Below are 13,151 nucleotides of genomic sequence, written 5' to 3' on the forward strand. Positions count from 1 at the left end.
TGTGTATTTCTCTTCCTCAGTCCTGCACAAAAGAGGCCCAATGCTCTACTTGAAGCTGGACCGCGCAACAATTCGACGGCACACAAAGAAGAGTAACACACAAAGCAGAGCGTTCTGCTGTGTGTAATTCTCTTCTTTGTGTCCCGTCGAATTGTGGTGCAATTCAGCTTCAAGCTTCTATACCGATACAACGAGTCTTCAACCTCACCAATGATCTAGTTATTAAGCCACAATGACGCACATCTTTGAATGTCCCAACACGAATTAGCTCTCCAACAAATCACTGCAAGCATAAAATTTTGCTGCACAGGTGTATGCACGTGCCATATTCTGTACCACCAAACTCGCAGGAATCGAAGGGGCAAGCATTAACCAGCCTTACTGCTGCCGTTACCATCATCATCATGACACCAATAGAAAGACAGTGCTGCGTTTCAGTAAAGGGAGTGCCGGAGGGAAAGGCATGACAGCGAGGCTTGCGGCTTACAATAAAAATAGCATTTACAAGACATGTTCAATGCCAAAATATGCTGCATATCGCTCATCCTACTTTGGCACTGCGGCAAGCTTTTACACGTTTGAGCATGTCACAGTTTGTGTAATCATTGCTCTAAAGCTGTACAAAAGGTCTACTCGCTCTGCAATCTTTATTTTTATCATGGCGGGTTAAAGACCCACTTTTCATTGGCATCTGCACCACATTTCTCCCGATATGTAATTTTGCCTTGGTGGTTCACGACATCTTCACGCACACCGATTTCTGCAGGGCATTGGATCTGCAATGTTCTACTGCTGAAGAATTAGAGCCCTATTATGAGACGAAAATATACGATTTGTCCATACAGAATAACGCTGCGCCCCCCCCCCCCAAGAGAAATACACTGAACCACTGGTACGTGCACCAACAGTGAAAACAGCAAACACTCTGAAGTATTTTCTTCACGCAAGCCAGCACACTAAGATTCTCAATGCATTTTCATTTTGCCATAAATGCATAGGCACAACCGGCTTGGTGCGACATCCGCATCTCGCACTGCAACAAATTGTGCAATAGTGTGGCCGATAGATGACGCATGACGAAAATTCAGCATTATGCATACTAAGTAAGTTGTACTAAGTACTAAGTAATCTCATAAAAAAAACAAGTTCTTTATGATATTAGCATTCACAGGGTACTTCACACAATTTGTGATATCCATTTATCTATTTATACTTCATTAACCTCTTTCCCCCAAAAAGTGAGCCATTTGGAAGGCACCCTGAAAGACAAGTAGAACAATCGGTAAAAAGTCAGCAACCAGTGAAAAAGTCAGTATTATAGGCTGCCGCATGTGTGACGTCGGAAACACAAAATTTAAGTCGGCTACAGAGAAGTGACAAATTTGGCAATATGGTGCGTCTAGACATTGCTTCAATTTCTAATCACAGTAACGCTGACATTGAAGGCACCTTAATTCCTACGTACGTTGCGTCGACACACCCGACTACGTTCGTAATGTTTCCGCGAAGTAAGAAGCGTTTTTTTATAAATGCCCGCTCAGCCGCAGTCTTCGGGAAAGCCAGCCACCGCTTCCGCACTGCCGCATCAATAAGCGCATCAGACATCTCTGACACTGCGGCTCACAGTAGTTTGATGACGTTCAATGTAACGCTCGGCGCCGACGCTTCCCTAAAAACTCCCAGTCCCGTAGAAACGAAGGGCGCAGAGGACTTCCTCTTCAACGGTGAGCAAATGAAGCCCGCCACGCTGTCTCCACAGACGAGAGTCTTCGCCTAGCTCGTCACACAGCCAGCGCACTGATGTCTTCGACAGGCCAAAATGACGCTGAAACTCCAAGGCGGTCATGTACGCGAACGGGTCCAGACGGTCATACTGACGCTTGCTGCCGCTGGCTGCAATAACACAGGCTGCTGCTGCAGCCGCCATGTTCCCGAGTTGAACTCGGAGGGGGTTACGCGATGTACGAGTTTAGCACGAGTTCGCCTGTCAATCAAAGCCAGAGGTCACGCCCAGCGCGAGGCATGTAACTCTTGTGCGCGCACCCACCACGGTTGGGCCACGCCCAACTTGTCTTTCGGCAACAGCGACGCGGTGCCGAGCCGAGAAGCATCAACAATATTCACCACCGACATGAAACACGCACAACACACTGTCATCGGTGATGTATACTGCGCACTACTATCAAAAACAAAGCGTTGACTGTCGCTGGCTTCTCGGGCCCCACAGAACGGTTTCATTGCCTGCATTGTGGCGACGTAGCGCACAGTAAATAATTATCGGCACGTCACTGTAGCTGCTTGCAAGGCGTCGATGCGCCGAGGGTGACGACGATGCTCAGGAGTGCGTATCGCAGCAGTCGTTTGAGATGGCTGCTCTGTCATCGGTGATGTATCGGAGCCACAGCGTCGTAAACACGATCAGCGTCCGAGAATCGCTCGCTTTTCTAGACCCAGTGCAATGGCATTTCTTCATCACAAGCACTGCGCACTCGACAGGTCCAACACATTCCTCCGTTCGAAGACTCATTTCATAACTGCACACAAGAGCCCTCACCTGCCAAAATGCGATTGCTGCGGTGTCGTTACGATATCCATCTGTGATCGCTGCTGGCTCCAGCAGAGGTAATCCGCAAACACCTTGGAGTGCACAAAACACTCAAATACTGCGTACATGCGCTCAGAGGCACTTTCACTGGGCAAGCGATGATAAGCGATGAATTGTGTCGCGGGGAAGCACGCAATTCTTCGCGAAGCATCGCAGAGGCTTCGCGCACAAAGATAAACAGTACACTATCCCTGAACTGAGTCACTACGGAGCCGACGGACCGCCATTTTGCACCGACAGCCGTTCCTCCCGTTACGGTGACTAGTGCATAGTTTTTAGTTGCTAAAGCGGGACCCTTAAAGCGCCTGCGATGAAGAGTCGTACCGCGGCGCTGCGTTTCTATTTCACTAATAGAGAAAGAGTGACTGACCTTATTGAATGACTGACTTTATTGAGAATAGCACTGTAGCGCCCCTAGGCGACTTCTCACCGCATGAACTGCCTCGTGCGTGCGACCCGCTTCAATGTATCCGCTTCTAAGCTTTCGCCTCACTGTCGCCACTCGCGGCAAGGAGTGCAAAATTTAATAATTTGCTCGATCTCCGTTTGTCATCCGAAATTTCTAGCATTTACAACGAAAAACAGACACTTAAAGAAATAAAAATGTTCCTTATTTTATTTGTTGTATTTTAACGTATTCGTGTGAGCGAAAGCGTAGGTGCAAGAATGCGCTGCATGTACCCTGTTCGTATTCGATCGAGGATATAAAGATAGTTGCCGAAAGAGGAGGCACGCCCTTGACCCGCCCGGGAAAGGCGTGGCAAGCGGCTCACGGCAAGTCTGCAGACAGACAGCGGGACAGTCACGGTATTGCTAAGTTGCGATAATCCGTTGATAACAATACGCGGCGCTGGCGCGTTTCGTTGTGCAGCCGTCTGCGCTTGAAACGTGGAAACAGCGTGCCGCGCAGGGTGCGCTCATGTTGTCATACGCGGCTTTTTGTCTACATATTTTTTTGCCTGCAGCCTTTGCGCGTTTCACGCTATCTCCGTTCACTGACTGCCGCCAAGCAAACTCGGGTAAAACTCGGGTGAACGAGAAACTCGGCGCATCCTGCATAGCACCCCAAGTTCTATTTTACTTTTCTTTTTCCTCGAAGGAACGAACAGCGGCTGGGTTAAAGATAAGAGAGAGGGGGGGGGGTATTGGCAGAGATTTGTTTCTCAAGTAGATTGGCAACAGCGCAAAGGTAATGGTAAGAATCTATTAAAAAAAGGTATAAGAAGCCAATGATTAAAGAACGTTGGCTGACAGTGATAAATTGGTGTTTTCAGAGCACGACCTAATACAGATATATTTTGGTGCAACCGCTGCTCGTCTTCCGTACCTCACTGAACTGCCATCGCATCACGTGGCATGTTGACGGAATTCTAACACTGAACACCGATGAACGAAAAACTGTCGCGACACCAATACCTCTGTCACACGGCACGTGTGATGTCATTCAAAGTAAAAGACATTCATGCCGAATAACATTGCGGTTTTGCGTTCCCTGTCTACACGAGTTTACAGAATGGCATTAGGAATTGATGGCAATGTTTATAGGCACCTTGCCCACGCAAGCACTCGGAAATCGACATGTATACTTTCAAGTTGCGCATCGCCCTGCTCAAACAGCTGAGGTGATTTTTCCACACTTTCAGCAGCGTGCGCGTCTCTTCGTTGGTCCAGTGCGCTTTCCGCTTCTCATTCTCCACTAACGGAACTGTAGAGTTGGCTTCCGTGGTTGGTGGATAGGCTTTAGCGCGGCACCACTTTGAAAACAATATGCCGGAATTAAAAAAAAAAAAAGCAGACGAGAGTTTGTAAACATGGCCGACAAGAGGTGCTAGCGTCCATTCGAGACTGGGAACAAGAATATACTTGCACAAACTACTTCAACTATCGTGCTGTGCGTCATAAAATTATTAAAAAGGTTCATAACATCAATTATGACAATGTCTACTCTGATTACATTTCATTTTAACTTATCGAGTTTGTCATTTTTTTGCCAAGCCCCTGTCGTCGAGATTACACAAGTCGAACTTGTATGAGTTCGGAAAATTCACTCAATGGGCGAATGCCATTAGCTGTGTATGTCATTCACTATGGCCGCGTACGTTACATGACGCGTGCTGTGTGGCAGGGGTATAAGGAGCAGGATAGTTTCACTATAGTCAAAAGAGGTATTCGCGAAGACGTGCGCAACTTTCAGCAGCGGCGCGGCTTACGCCGCGAGCGGGCTTTGTGACGGACCTACCGTGTGTGGACATAGATGATTGAATTCTCAAGTGCACGCCTTCATCAAGGCAGTTGCGGTTAATGGAAACAACAATGTTACGGTATATAGGGCTTGATTGGATGCGCTCATAGGCAGATGGATTTTATGGGCATCATGTTTGAAACGGGGCTCTAGCTGTGGCCACTAACCACATTAATTTTGCTTTTGTGTTGCACATATTCTCAGCTCTTGAGAGCCGCGATTAGTGTTAACAAACCACTGGATCTTTTATTTTTATGTATATATATGCAGTATTTTATTGCCCGAAAAAGTAAGGTTAACCTGCGTGTTCCCTATCTTAACACCGTCAACCCTTCAGCCATCTTTTGCACTTCTTTACCGAAGGTTCAGTTACGTATCCCCAGCTACACTTAAAATGTTCAAGGTCTCGTTCCGAGACCTTGAACAGCTCTCTGTGTGACGATGACAAAGGCGATGTACGACGCTTGTCGGGAGAACAGTGTTCATGAGCGGTGCAATCACAGAGGCGTACTCTCGCGCTCATTATGAGCAACAATGGGAAAGCGCGTGACAAAGAAGCCGCGCGTTGTAACTCGTACTGAGCGTGACACATGCCTAGCGGCACTTATCCCCATTGGGACATACCAAGCTATACATATAAACCAAGTGGGCCAAGTTTCATATTAGACGAGAAACGTTACTTACGTGCACGAAACTACGGGTCTGTAGGCAAAGAAAGCCTCGCTTTATAACCAGCAGTATCACAGAACAATATTGTTGTTTCTCTCCGTAGAAACAACTTTGGCGGCTTAGGTTAAGTTACTGCGCCATCTAAATAAATTTGTTCTCTGAATAACGCGGTGGGCCTGCCTGTTACAGACATCCCTGCACTATAGCTTTCAACTAAGATGGCGTCAGCTCATGTTTTGGAGCGCCATAGAGAAGGCAAGTAGAGAGAATGATTTTCCGGCGCAAGCGATCAGCGCGACGGACGTGCCTGAGCCCAAATGTGGTATCACCATCCTTTCTCTAAGAACACTTAGTCGACACAATACACACATAGCGCAGTTAGTATGGTATGGTAGGTGGGCATTCTGCAGCAGGGATAAAGAGGAGGCCAAAAGAGAATTGTTATGGGTGATGGTTGATGAGGTTGTGATGAGTGAACGCTGCCCGCAGTAACACAGCACCGTCTTTTTCTCAAAGTCCCTAGTGCAGTATAGTTCAGTGCAGTGCCGTGGGAGAAACCCAGCACGGACTTTATAGCCTTCCCTTTTGTAAAGTAAGACGACAGGTCAAGATATTCCGCTCGGGCTTGTCTTTCCTAACCACTTCGGAAAGACGTGTCTGGTCCCCACTTGTAAGGGCTATAGGAAGGGCAGTAGCAAAGTGCCGTCTTTACTCAACTCTAACGGTTTTAGGTCGTAACGCACGCACGATTTTCACAAACAGTAATGAAAAATCCCAGGACACATAGCACTTCTTAGAAGTTAATGAAATAACTAATGCCCAATTGAACGACACTGAGCGGTCCTTCAATTCACGAACTCCTCGTGGGTAAGCGACCACGTTGAGACGCCTGGCGCGTTTTGATTTGGCCTTACCGAGGCGCAGTTAGAACGCAGGCGAAAGTTTTCGAGGACAAGGAACGCGCGGATAACCAATACGACCTAGGCTTTCAAGATCGAGAGTGACGTGGCGTTGCGGCCATGCCCTCTCCCCTCACGCAACACCTGGCGCGCTTGCGCCAAGCAGGTTTTGCCTTTGCGTTTCGCCCACTCTGCTCCGTCGAGGCGAGTTCGTGACGTAGCGTCGCAGCCAATGAGAACTTACATGCCGTTTCACTGCTACAAACTACAGATGCCGGCTTTTTCGCTCAAAGGGCCATTTGACGCTTTCGCATCAATACGTAATGCCTTCGATCGAGACGCACCCCCCAATTTTCATAGTATAAGAAATAATAATTGCGTAATGCCCTCAATATTTCGCTTCGCGTTTTCTTTATCGCAAGAGAGACGGAGGCTAATAGCGATTTGTTTTCATCCCCTAGCCTCCCTTCCCCGGTGTCGGGTAGCAAACTGGACGTGCATCTGGTTGACCCCACAAGCGTTCCTTCAGTTTCTCTCTCTCTCCCTTTCTCTCTCTGTGTAGAGCCTTTCACTTACGGTGCTGTCTATGGCATTTCAGATACCGCAGTTCTTAAATGTCTCGCAGACAATAGCAACCCAAGGAGCAGGCAGAAATATATACCACAGCTCATACGACTGCAGCTCCTTTTCTGGACGCTGTCAAATCCCTATACGCTTTCCAATTCCACCAGGTTGACGTCTCGAACCAATCGCAGAAGACACGGCTGCGTTTGAGCTAATAAGAGATGACTAGATGCCGCTTTCGACAACGCGGCAGAACTTGACTGTGGTCGGAAGACCATACCCGCAGCGACATGTCAATTATATTACAGAAAATTTCTACATCGATTGGGCGAGAGCTTGTCAATATTGCAGTTTTGGATGCGTAGTCCTATTTACCATGCATATTAATTTTTAGTATTTTTTCTGGTAAGAATATGCTCGTTAGACGAAAGGATCAAATAATTTGTTTGAGGAAAAAAGAAAGAGGTCAGCCTACGGTAAAAATCCGTTAGCCTAGACTGCTACTATGCTCAAAGTAAGGGGAAGGGCAGAAAAAAAAACTTACGACGAGTTATAATGAAGATAGTAATGTGTTCGTCATAATCGACAGTATGTGCTCGTTAGAATTGAGTAAATACTATGTACGCTAGGGAACTTCAGGCACCATGTAAACGTTCGCACTGCGGACTGCCCACGTGGTTGGTATCAGACGCACGCAGAACTAGCTGAATATGACGCCAAGGAGGAATTTGGTATGCAGCAAGCTCGGTTGGTGTCGCGTGAGGTCATAAATACTACTTAAAAGCTCTCATCAGGGCCGGTTTGTTCCCCTAGCATAAATACGTACAGGGGTGCGATTTTGTAGGAATTCTATTACTTTTTTGTGCTTTTTGACACCATCACTCCGGTGCATTTGGTCGAAAATGACAGGGCCACGCCCATTTGGTATGTCAATCACGCGACGCCAGGAACCTGCAAGAAACCTGAAACGTCAAAATGACTTTAACGCATTCATTATGCGGAGCATAAGGCATAAATGTTTGGCACGGCCACAGGCAGGGTCATTTCAAAAGGAATAAAAAATGGCCGCCCTTCTGTTTGGCGGTGGCTCTTCGCCGTCATCGACGTGGACATGGAGAGCCAGACAATGCGTTTGACATGCCGGATGGCCGTTTTTGATGGCATTTTCGACTCGCGTAGGAAACGGTGCGGTTGTTGTGCGAGGAACTGCCGGGAACTGCGAAGAACTGCGCTGCGCTTCTTCGCCATCGGGAGCTTCCAAGCGTCCGTAGGGAGCCAGGAGACGATCCGTGTGTCGCAGTCGACCGTGAGCGAGTGCGTGCGACGCGTGGCAGAGGCTGTCGTAAACGTAGGGGTCCGCAACAAGTGTGTCCGTTTTCCGTAGACGGCCGAGGAAAAGGTAGCCGTGAAGGAGGGTTTCCTTCGGCGCGGTGCTATTCCCGGCATCGTCGGATGCGTAGACGGCAGCCTCATAGCCATTCTCGCATCTAAGGGTGAGCGCAAGGCTGCATGTATCTGCCGGAAGGGTTACTACGCTCTAAGCAGCATGTTCGTAAGTACACCTCACTTTTTCTTGTAGCGATTCTTTTTGACTGTTATGTTGCTCTTGCTGGTGCTCATTGCTTTGACAGTTCTCGATCCACTATGGTCCAAATTTTGTCCTCGGGTCTTATGAATAAATCGTGTTGGCCCTTCCTAAAAGAAAGGCTAAGACATCATACAACACAGGCAGCGAAATCAAGTCAATGCAAGCCCTACCCGAGCAATACTTACTCACCTCACTCTTGTATCTCACGGCTCCCGGAAGAAGCGTCTGAAAGTCTTCGTAGATAAGAGTACACCGCTGTGGGTCGCAATTAGTTGCGCCTTATTACGGACTAGCCTGCACGCTCGGGGATCAGCCGTTCGAGTTCAACAGAGGCCGCCATTTCGCCTGCGCTCAATGGCATGGATTGAATTCAGATCCGACAAATATGTGGCTCCGGCTTCAAAAATAGGAACACTTGTGTTAGCTTTTCTTTAAGCTGCGGCAGCTTTTGCGTTGTAAGGTTATAAAACGAATTTGCTTTACGTAGCATGGAAGTCCGCTTTTATTAGGTGTCGTTTAAGAAAATAAATTTGCTATACAGACCCGGAAAAAGAGAACACGAAACGAACATCTGGCCAACGAAGGGAGCTTTTGATTGGATTATCCAAAAAAACGTCGCACATTACGCAACCACCATGTCCAAAAGCGTTGACGTCCCGCGAACAGGCATTGACATGCAGCAAGGTATTTCTACAAAATGAGGTCGAATGACGGTCGGATAAAGATAAGAAATCATTCTTTGGCAGTGTTGAGAAAAGTTGGATCACACATCGCAGCATTTACACGGCACTTTTCGACGGCCGCATCCACTCTGTGTTGTGCTTGACCGTACAAGGCAGGAAACCTCAGGGTCTTTGTGGTGGCACAGACTTGTCCGCGGGACAGTTAGAATATTGAACACTTCGACATTGCGTGATGAGGAGCCAACTGCGCGTGGACCTGCACGCTTGCGTGTATACGTAGATAAAGCAATACCGGCGCGGCTCGCAATATGGTAAAGACCGGTCAAGCGGTATTGCTGAAGATAAATGCAATTGTAACACACCTATTGCGCTGATTTAAGAAGGTCAGTAGAAGTCACAGCAAACTTAAAGGCAGCGTTTACGTGCAATTAGTACAGTTAAAAAGTTGGTAGCCCTGGGCTCAGATAGTGCCTAGGAAAAAAAGGGAAAAAAAGAAACCACCTTCGCAGTTGGTTTTTTTGGCTGGTCTTTGCGATGATTAGCTGAAAATTGCAAACTATGTCGCGCATATTGTCAAGCCTCCGAGGCGAGAAACTTGAGAACACTCCGGAAGAACGAGCACACTTTTATTGAGCAAAGTAATCTTAATTTACTGTTTTTTTTAGAAAGTGAGAAGACTTTATCTCATACAGCTCTAATAAAGGCGAAAAAAAAAAACATTCATTTCTCCACTTGCCATTTTCTTACATTGGTAATAAAACCCTTACTATGGCGTTGATTTTTTACGATTGTAGCGTTACTGCGCTACAATCGTGGATTATTGTGCAATATCGTGCTACAAGCAGCGCTGGTAGCGAGCTTTTGCCGCACATTGTTTAGCCACAATCTGTTAAATCTTATTGCGTTGTACGGCTCTCCTTTTATCGGATGCTTCTGGATTACGTTAATGAAGCGCCCTGTCGATTAAAGGTTTAGACAAACAGCAGTAAGTAGAATACATTCCAAGCTGTCGAGACACTTGCACTGTCATTGACGGCTACACCTCGACATTACGATAAGTTAATGGTAAGTTAACAGTTTCTTCAAAATTTATTAGCGAGATTTAATGCCGCGAATACGTGTTTCCGTGAGAAAGCAAAAATATGGACGAAAACTACTTCGCTAGTGGTTACATGTTGTCGCGCTCTGTGAGAATTACGTACACGTAGGCTTCTTGTTGCACCAAGTCACTGTTTCACATACGCGATGATGCGAGCTTCTCAATCTGGACACATGCTGAGGTAGTTGTCATGGACCTGTTCAGGTAGTTGTCCTGGTATTTGTCCTGGTGTGAAGCATTGAACATCAGAAGATTGTGCCTAGCGCATTCAAGTTGAACACAGCTTTATTAGATGCCACCTTCAGCTACACCGCTCCAGACCGGTGTCAACTTAGTAGGGTGGGGTTACGTGATGGGTGTTGGGTCAGAATTCTCAACCTGCACATAATAATTGGCTGCCTACTGGCTGCGCACATTGCACATGACGAGTCACCACACACAATGACACCATCTCTAAAGCAAGCGAACCACGCTCACGTCTCAAGGTGTTTCGGGTTTCAGATGGGTTTATTTCTCGTTTGCTGTTAAACTCAGGTACAGGACTATATATTGTCACGAGGAAAGCACAAATGCAACACACAATTTTTTCCACGATTACCGTTTGCTGTTTCCCTGTGTGAAAATTGAGCAAACATACCGAGATGCAAACTGCAGTAATATGCTGCCGTTTACTCGGAAGTTCCGACCACCGTAGTTGAACGAGGTGACAGTCCATCAGCGCGCGAAGACACACACAATGGAAATAGCGTACTTTCTCGCGTATCTCAGGGAATCAGAGATTACACAGGTTTAGCGTCGTGAAACTGATCATTTTTATCGTACACCGTTCCGACTACCTGCCGCCGTTCGTGAATGCTAGCTTTTCCGCGCCGACCCTTCTGGATGCTTGCGTAAAGCTCATCTGCTGACATGCGAGAGCTGCAGGCGTTGGGGGCGGTAGCGGTAACGGCGGGTTCTACCGTCGTGCTAAAAATATACGTTACGTATAGAAACCGTACGTAGTATGCCTTGATTGTAACCGAGGGTACAAAAAATTTAATTCTGGGGTTTTCCGTGCCAAAATCACGATCCTATAATGAGGCACGTCGTAGCGGTGTGTCCGCCTTCATTTGGCCATCTGGGGTTCTTTAACGTGCACGTAATGCAACGTAAACGAACGCTTTTCGGTGTCTACTGCACACGGTTGGATCCCTAAGGCGAAGAATGCAGGCTCCGAACTTCCCTCGATCACCAAAGAGCGCTATCAAGAGTGAGTCCTCTCGGAACACGAGACCGATTCGCAGTTGGCCGTCGTTACAGTCCGCGAGTGCCTGCTGGAGTAGGTGACGGTCAGGTTCACCATCTGTTGGCTGCCGCGGTGCCTCGAGGCGAACCTGCGACCGAAGCACGGCAGTCCCTTGAGCAGCGAGCCTACGAAACCGCACGGGCCCCGACGCTGTCTCTTCTCGAAGTAGAGGAAGATGTACGGGTTGATGGCGCTGTTGGAGGCCGAGATGACGCCGAACAGCGCCACCACGTTGGCGTCCAGTATGCCCGGCTGCCCCAGAGCGAGGATGACCTCTTGGACCATGTACGGCACGTTGGTCACAAGGAAGGCACCGAACACCACCGCCGTCAACTTCAGCGTCTTCACCTGCGTTAGGAACACAGGATGTGAATGAACGAGATGATGTCGCAGTATCAAGTTAGATAATTCAATATAGTGCGTGTTAAGTCATTCTAAGACATTTCATAACGGCACTTATGGTATTTTTCTTTAGAGCAACGGTTGGCCGGTAAGAAGCGGTGCGGGTATCTTAGGGTAGCCGTACTGGCGCGCAGTGGCTGTGTTTTTGGTTTTGCTATCTCTTACGTGTGTGCGTTGCATCGGCTTTCGGGTTTATGTTTGTTCGTACCACCTCGCTGAGTGTGGAAACATCAATTGGCCACCTCCTAACTTTATTGGCCGCGCTTAATAACGTAAAGTACGAAATTTCCAATGTGAACCACCAGTAATGTTTGCGTTTGTAGCACTGCTAACGCGCAGTGCGGTCAGTACGACAAATGCGTTCTTTGTGAATGTTATGAGTGCTGTCAGAAATACCATAAAGTGCGCTAACTGTCACATCGTCATTACGTGATTACAAGAGGAAATCTGCGCCTGTTATTGCAGAGTAAAAGCTGGTGTAGTCCTGATAAATATGTGAATATGCACGTCACTACTACGAGGTGCCATGCACAAAATAAATGCCAGATTTTCTCTCTGGACTTCATACGCCCTCACTTTCGAGGCTTCGGAGCCGAGGAATCCTACCACAGTACCTCTCACGTAAATCTTGTGAAACGGCTGTTGCGTAACCAATCTCCCCGTTTGCACAATTTCGAGTCAGCAAGAAAGGTTTCATGCACAAATCCCGAACATTACTCACCGATTGATTCTCTTAACCAAATTACTCAGAACATCAGCTTGAAACTGGGTACATGTGTAGGCTTTTTGAGCGATGTCATTCACTCATATTGCTGAAAACCCTTCAGCACATCTTCGCATCTTAAAAGCAACACGAAGTGAGGTATCTCGTTTACTGCACTTGTACAATCTTAACTGACGTTTTTGACACTTTTACTCCCCAATCCACTTCCCCACATGTAGGGTAGCAAACCGAACAGTGTCTTTAACACCCTTGCCTTACCTTCTCTCACTTGGTGGCATTGACACTGATCTTTATTTGTTAGGACGTCCTGAATTTAATACTGAATAGAGCAAAGCGTTGGTTCAGGCCAATTAGTAATTCATGCATATTAAAGTTTTAGCGCAGATTTTAC

At 47.3% G+C, this 13,151-nt stretch overlaps 1 protein-coding gene across 2 annotated transcripts in view; it reads right to left on the minus strand.

Moving 5' to 3' along the window:
* Positions 1-10,833: 10,833 nt before the first annotated feature.
* Positions 10,834-13,151, minus strand: part of LOC126541405 (probable G-protein coupled receptor 150) — an 89,502-nt gene continuing 87,184 nt past the window's right edge. For both annotated transcript variants that reach the window (XM_050188168.3, XM_055076615.1), the window contains exon 3: positions 10,834-11,982. In XM_050188168.3, the coding sequence (XP_050044125.1) occupies positions 11,593-11,982 (390 nt within the window). In that variant the 3' untranslated portion in view covers positions 10,834-11,592. The remainder of the gene's footprint in view (positions 11,983-13,151) is intronic.

Source organism: Dermacentor andersoni, chromosome 2, assembly GCF_023375885.2.
Source record: "Dermacentor andersoni chromosome 2, qqDerAnde1_hic_scaffold, whole genome shotgun sequence".
Lineage (NCBI taxonomy): Eukaryota > Metazoa > Arthropoda > Arachnida > Ixodida > Ixodidae > Dermacentor > Dermacentor andersoni.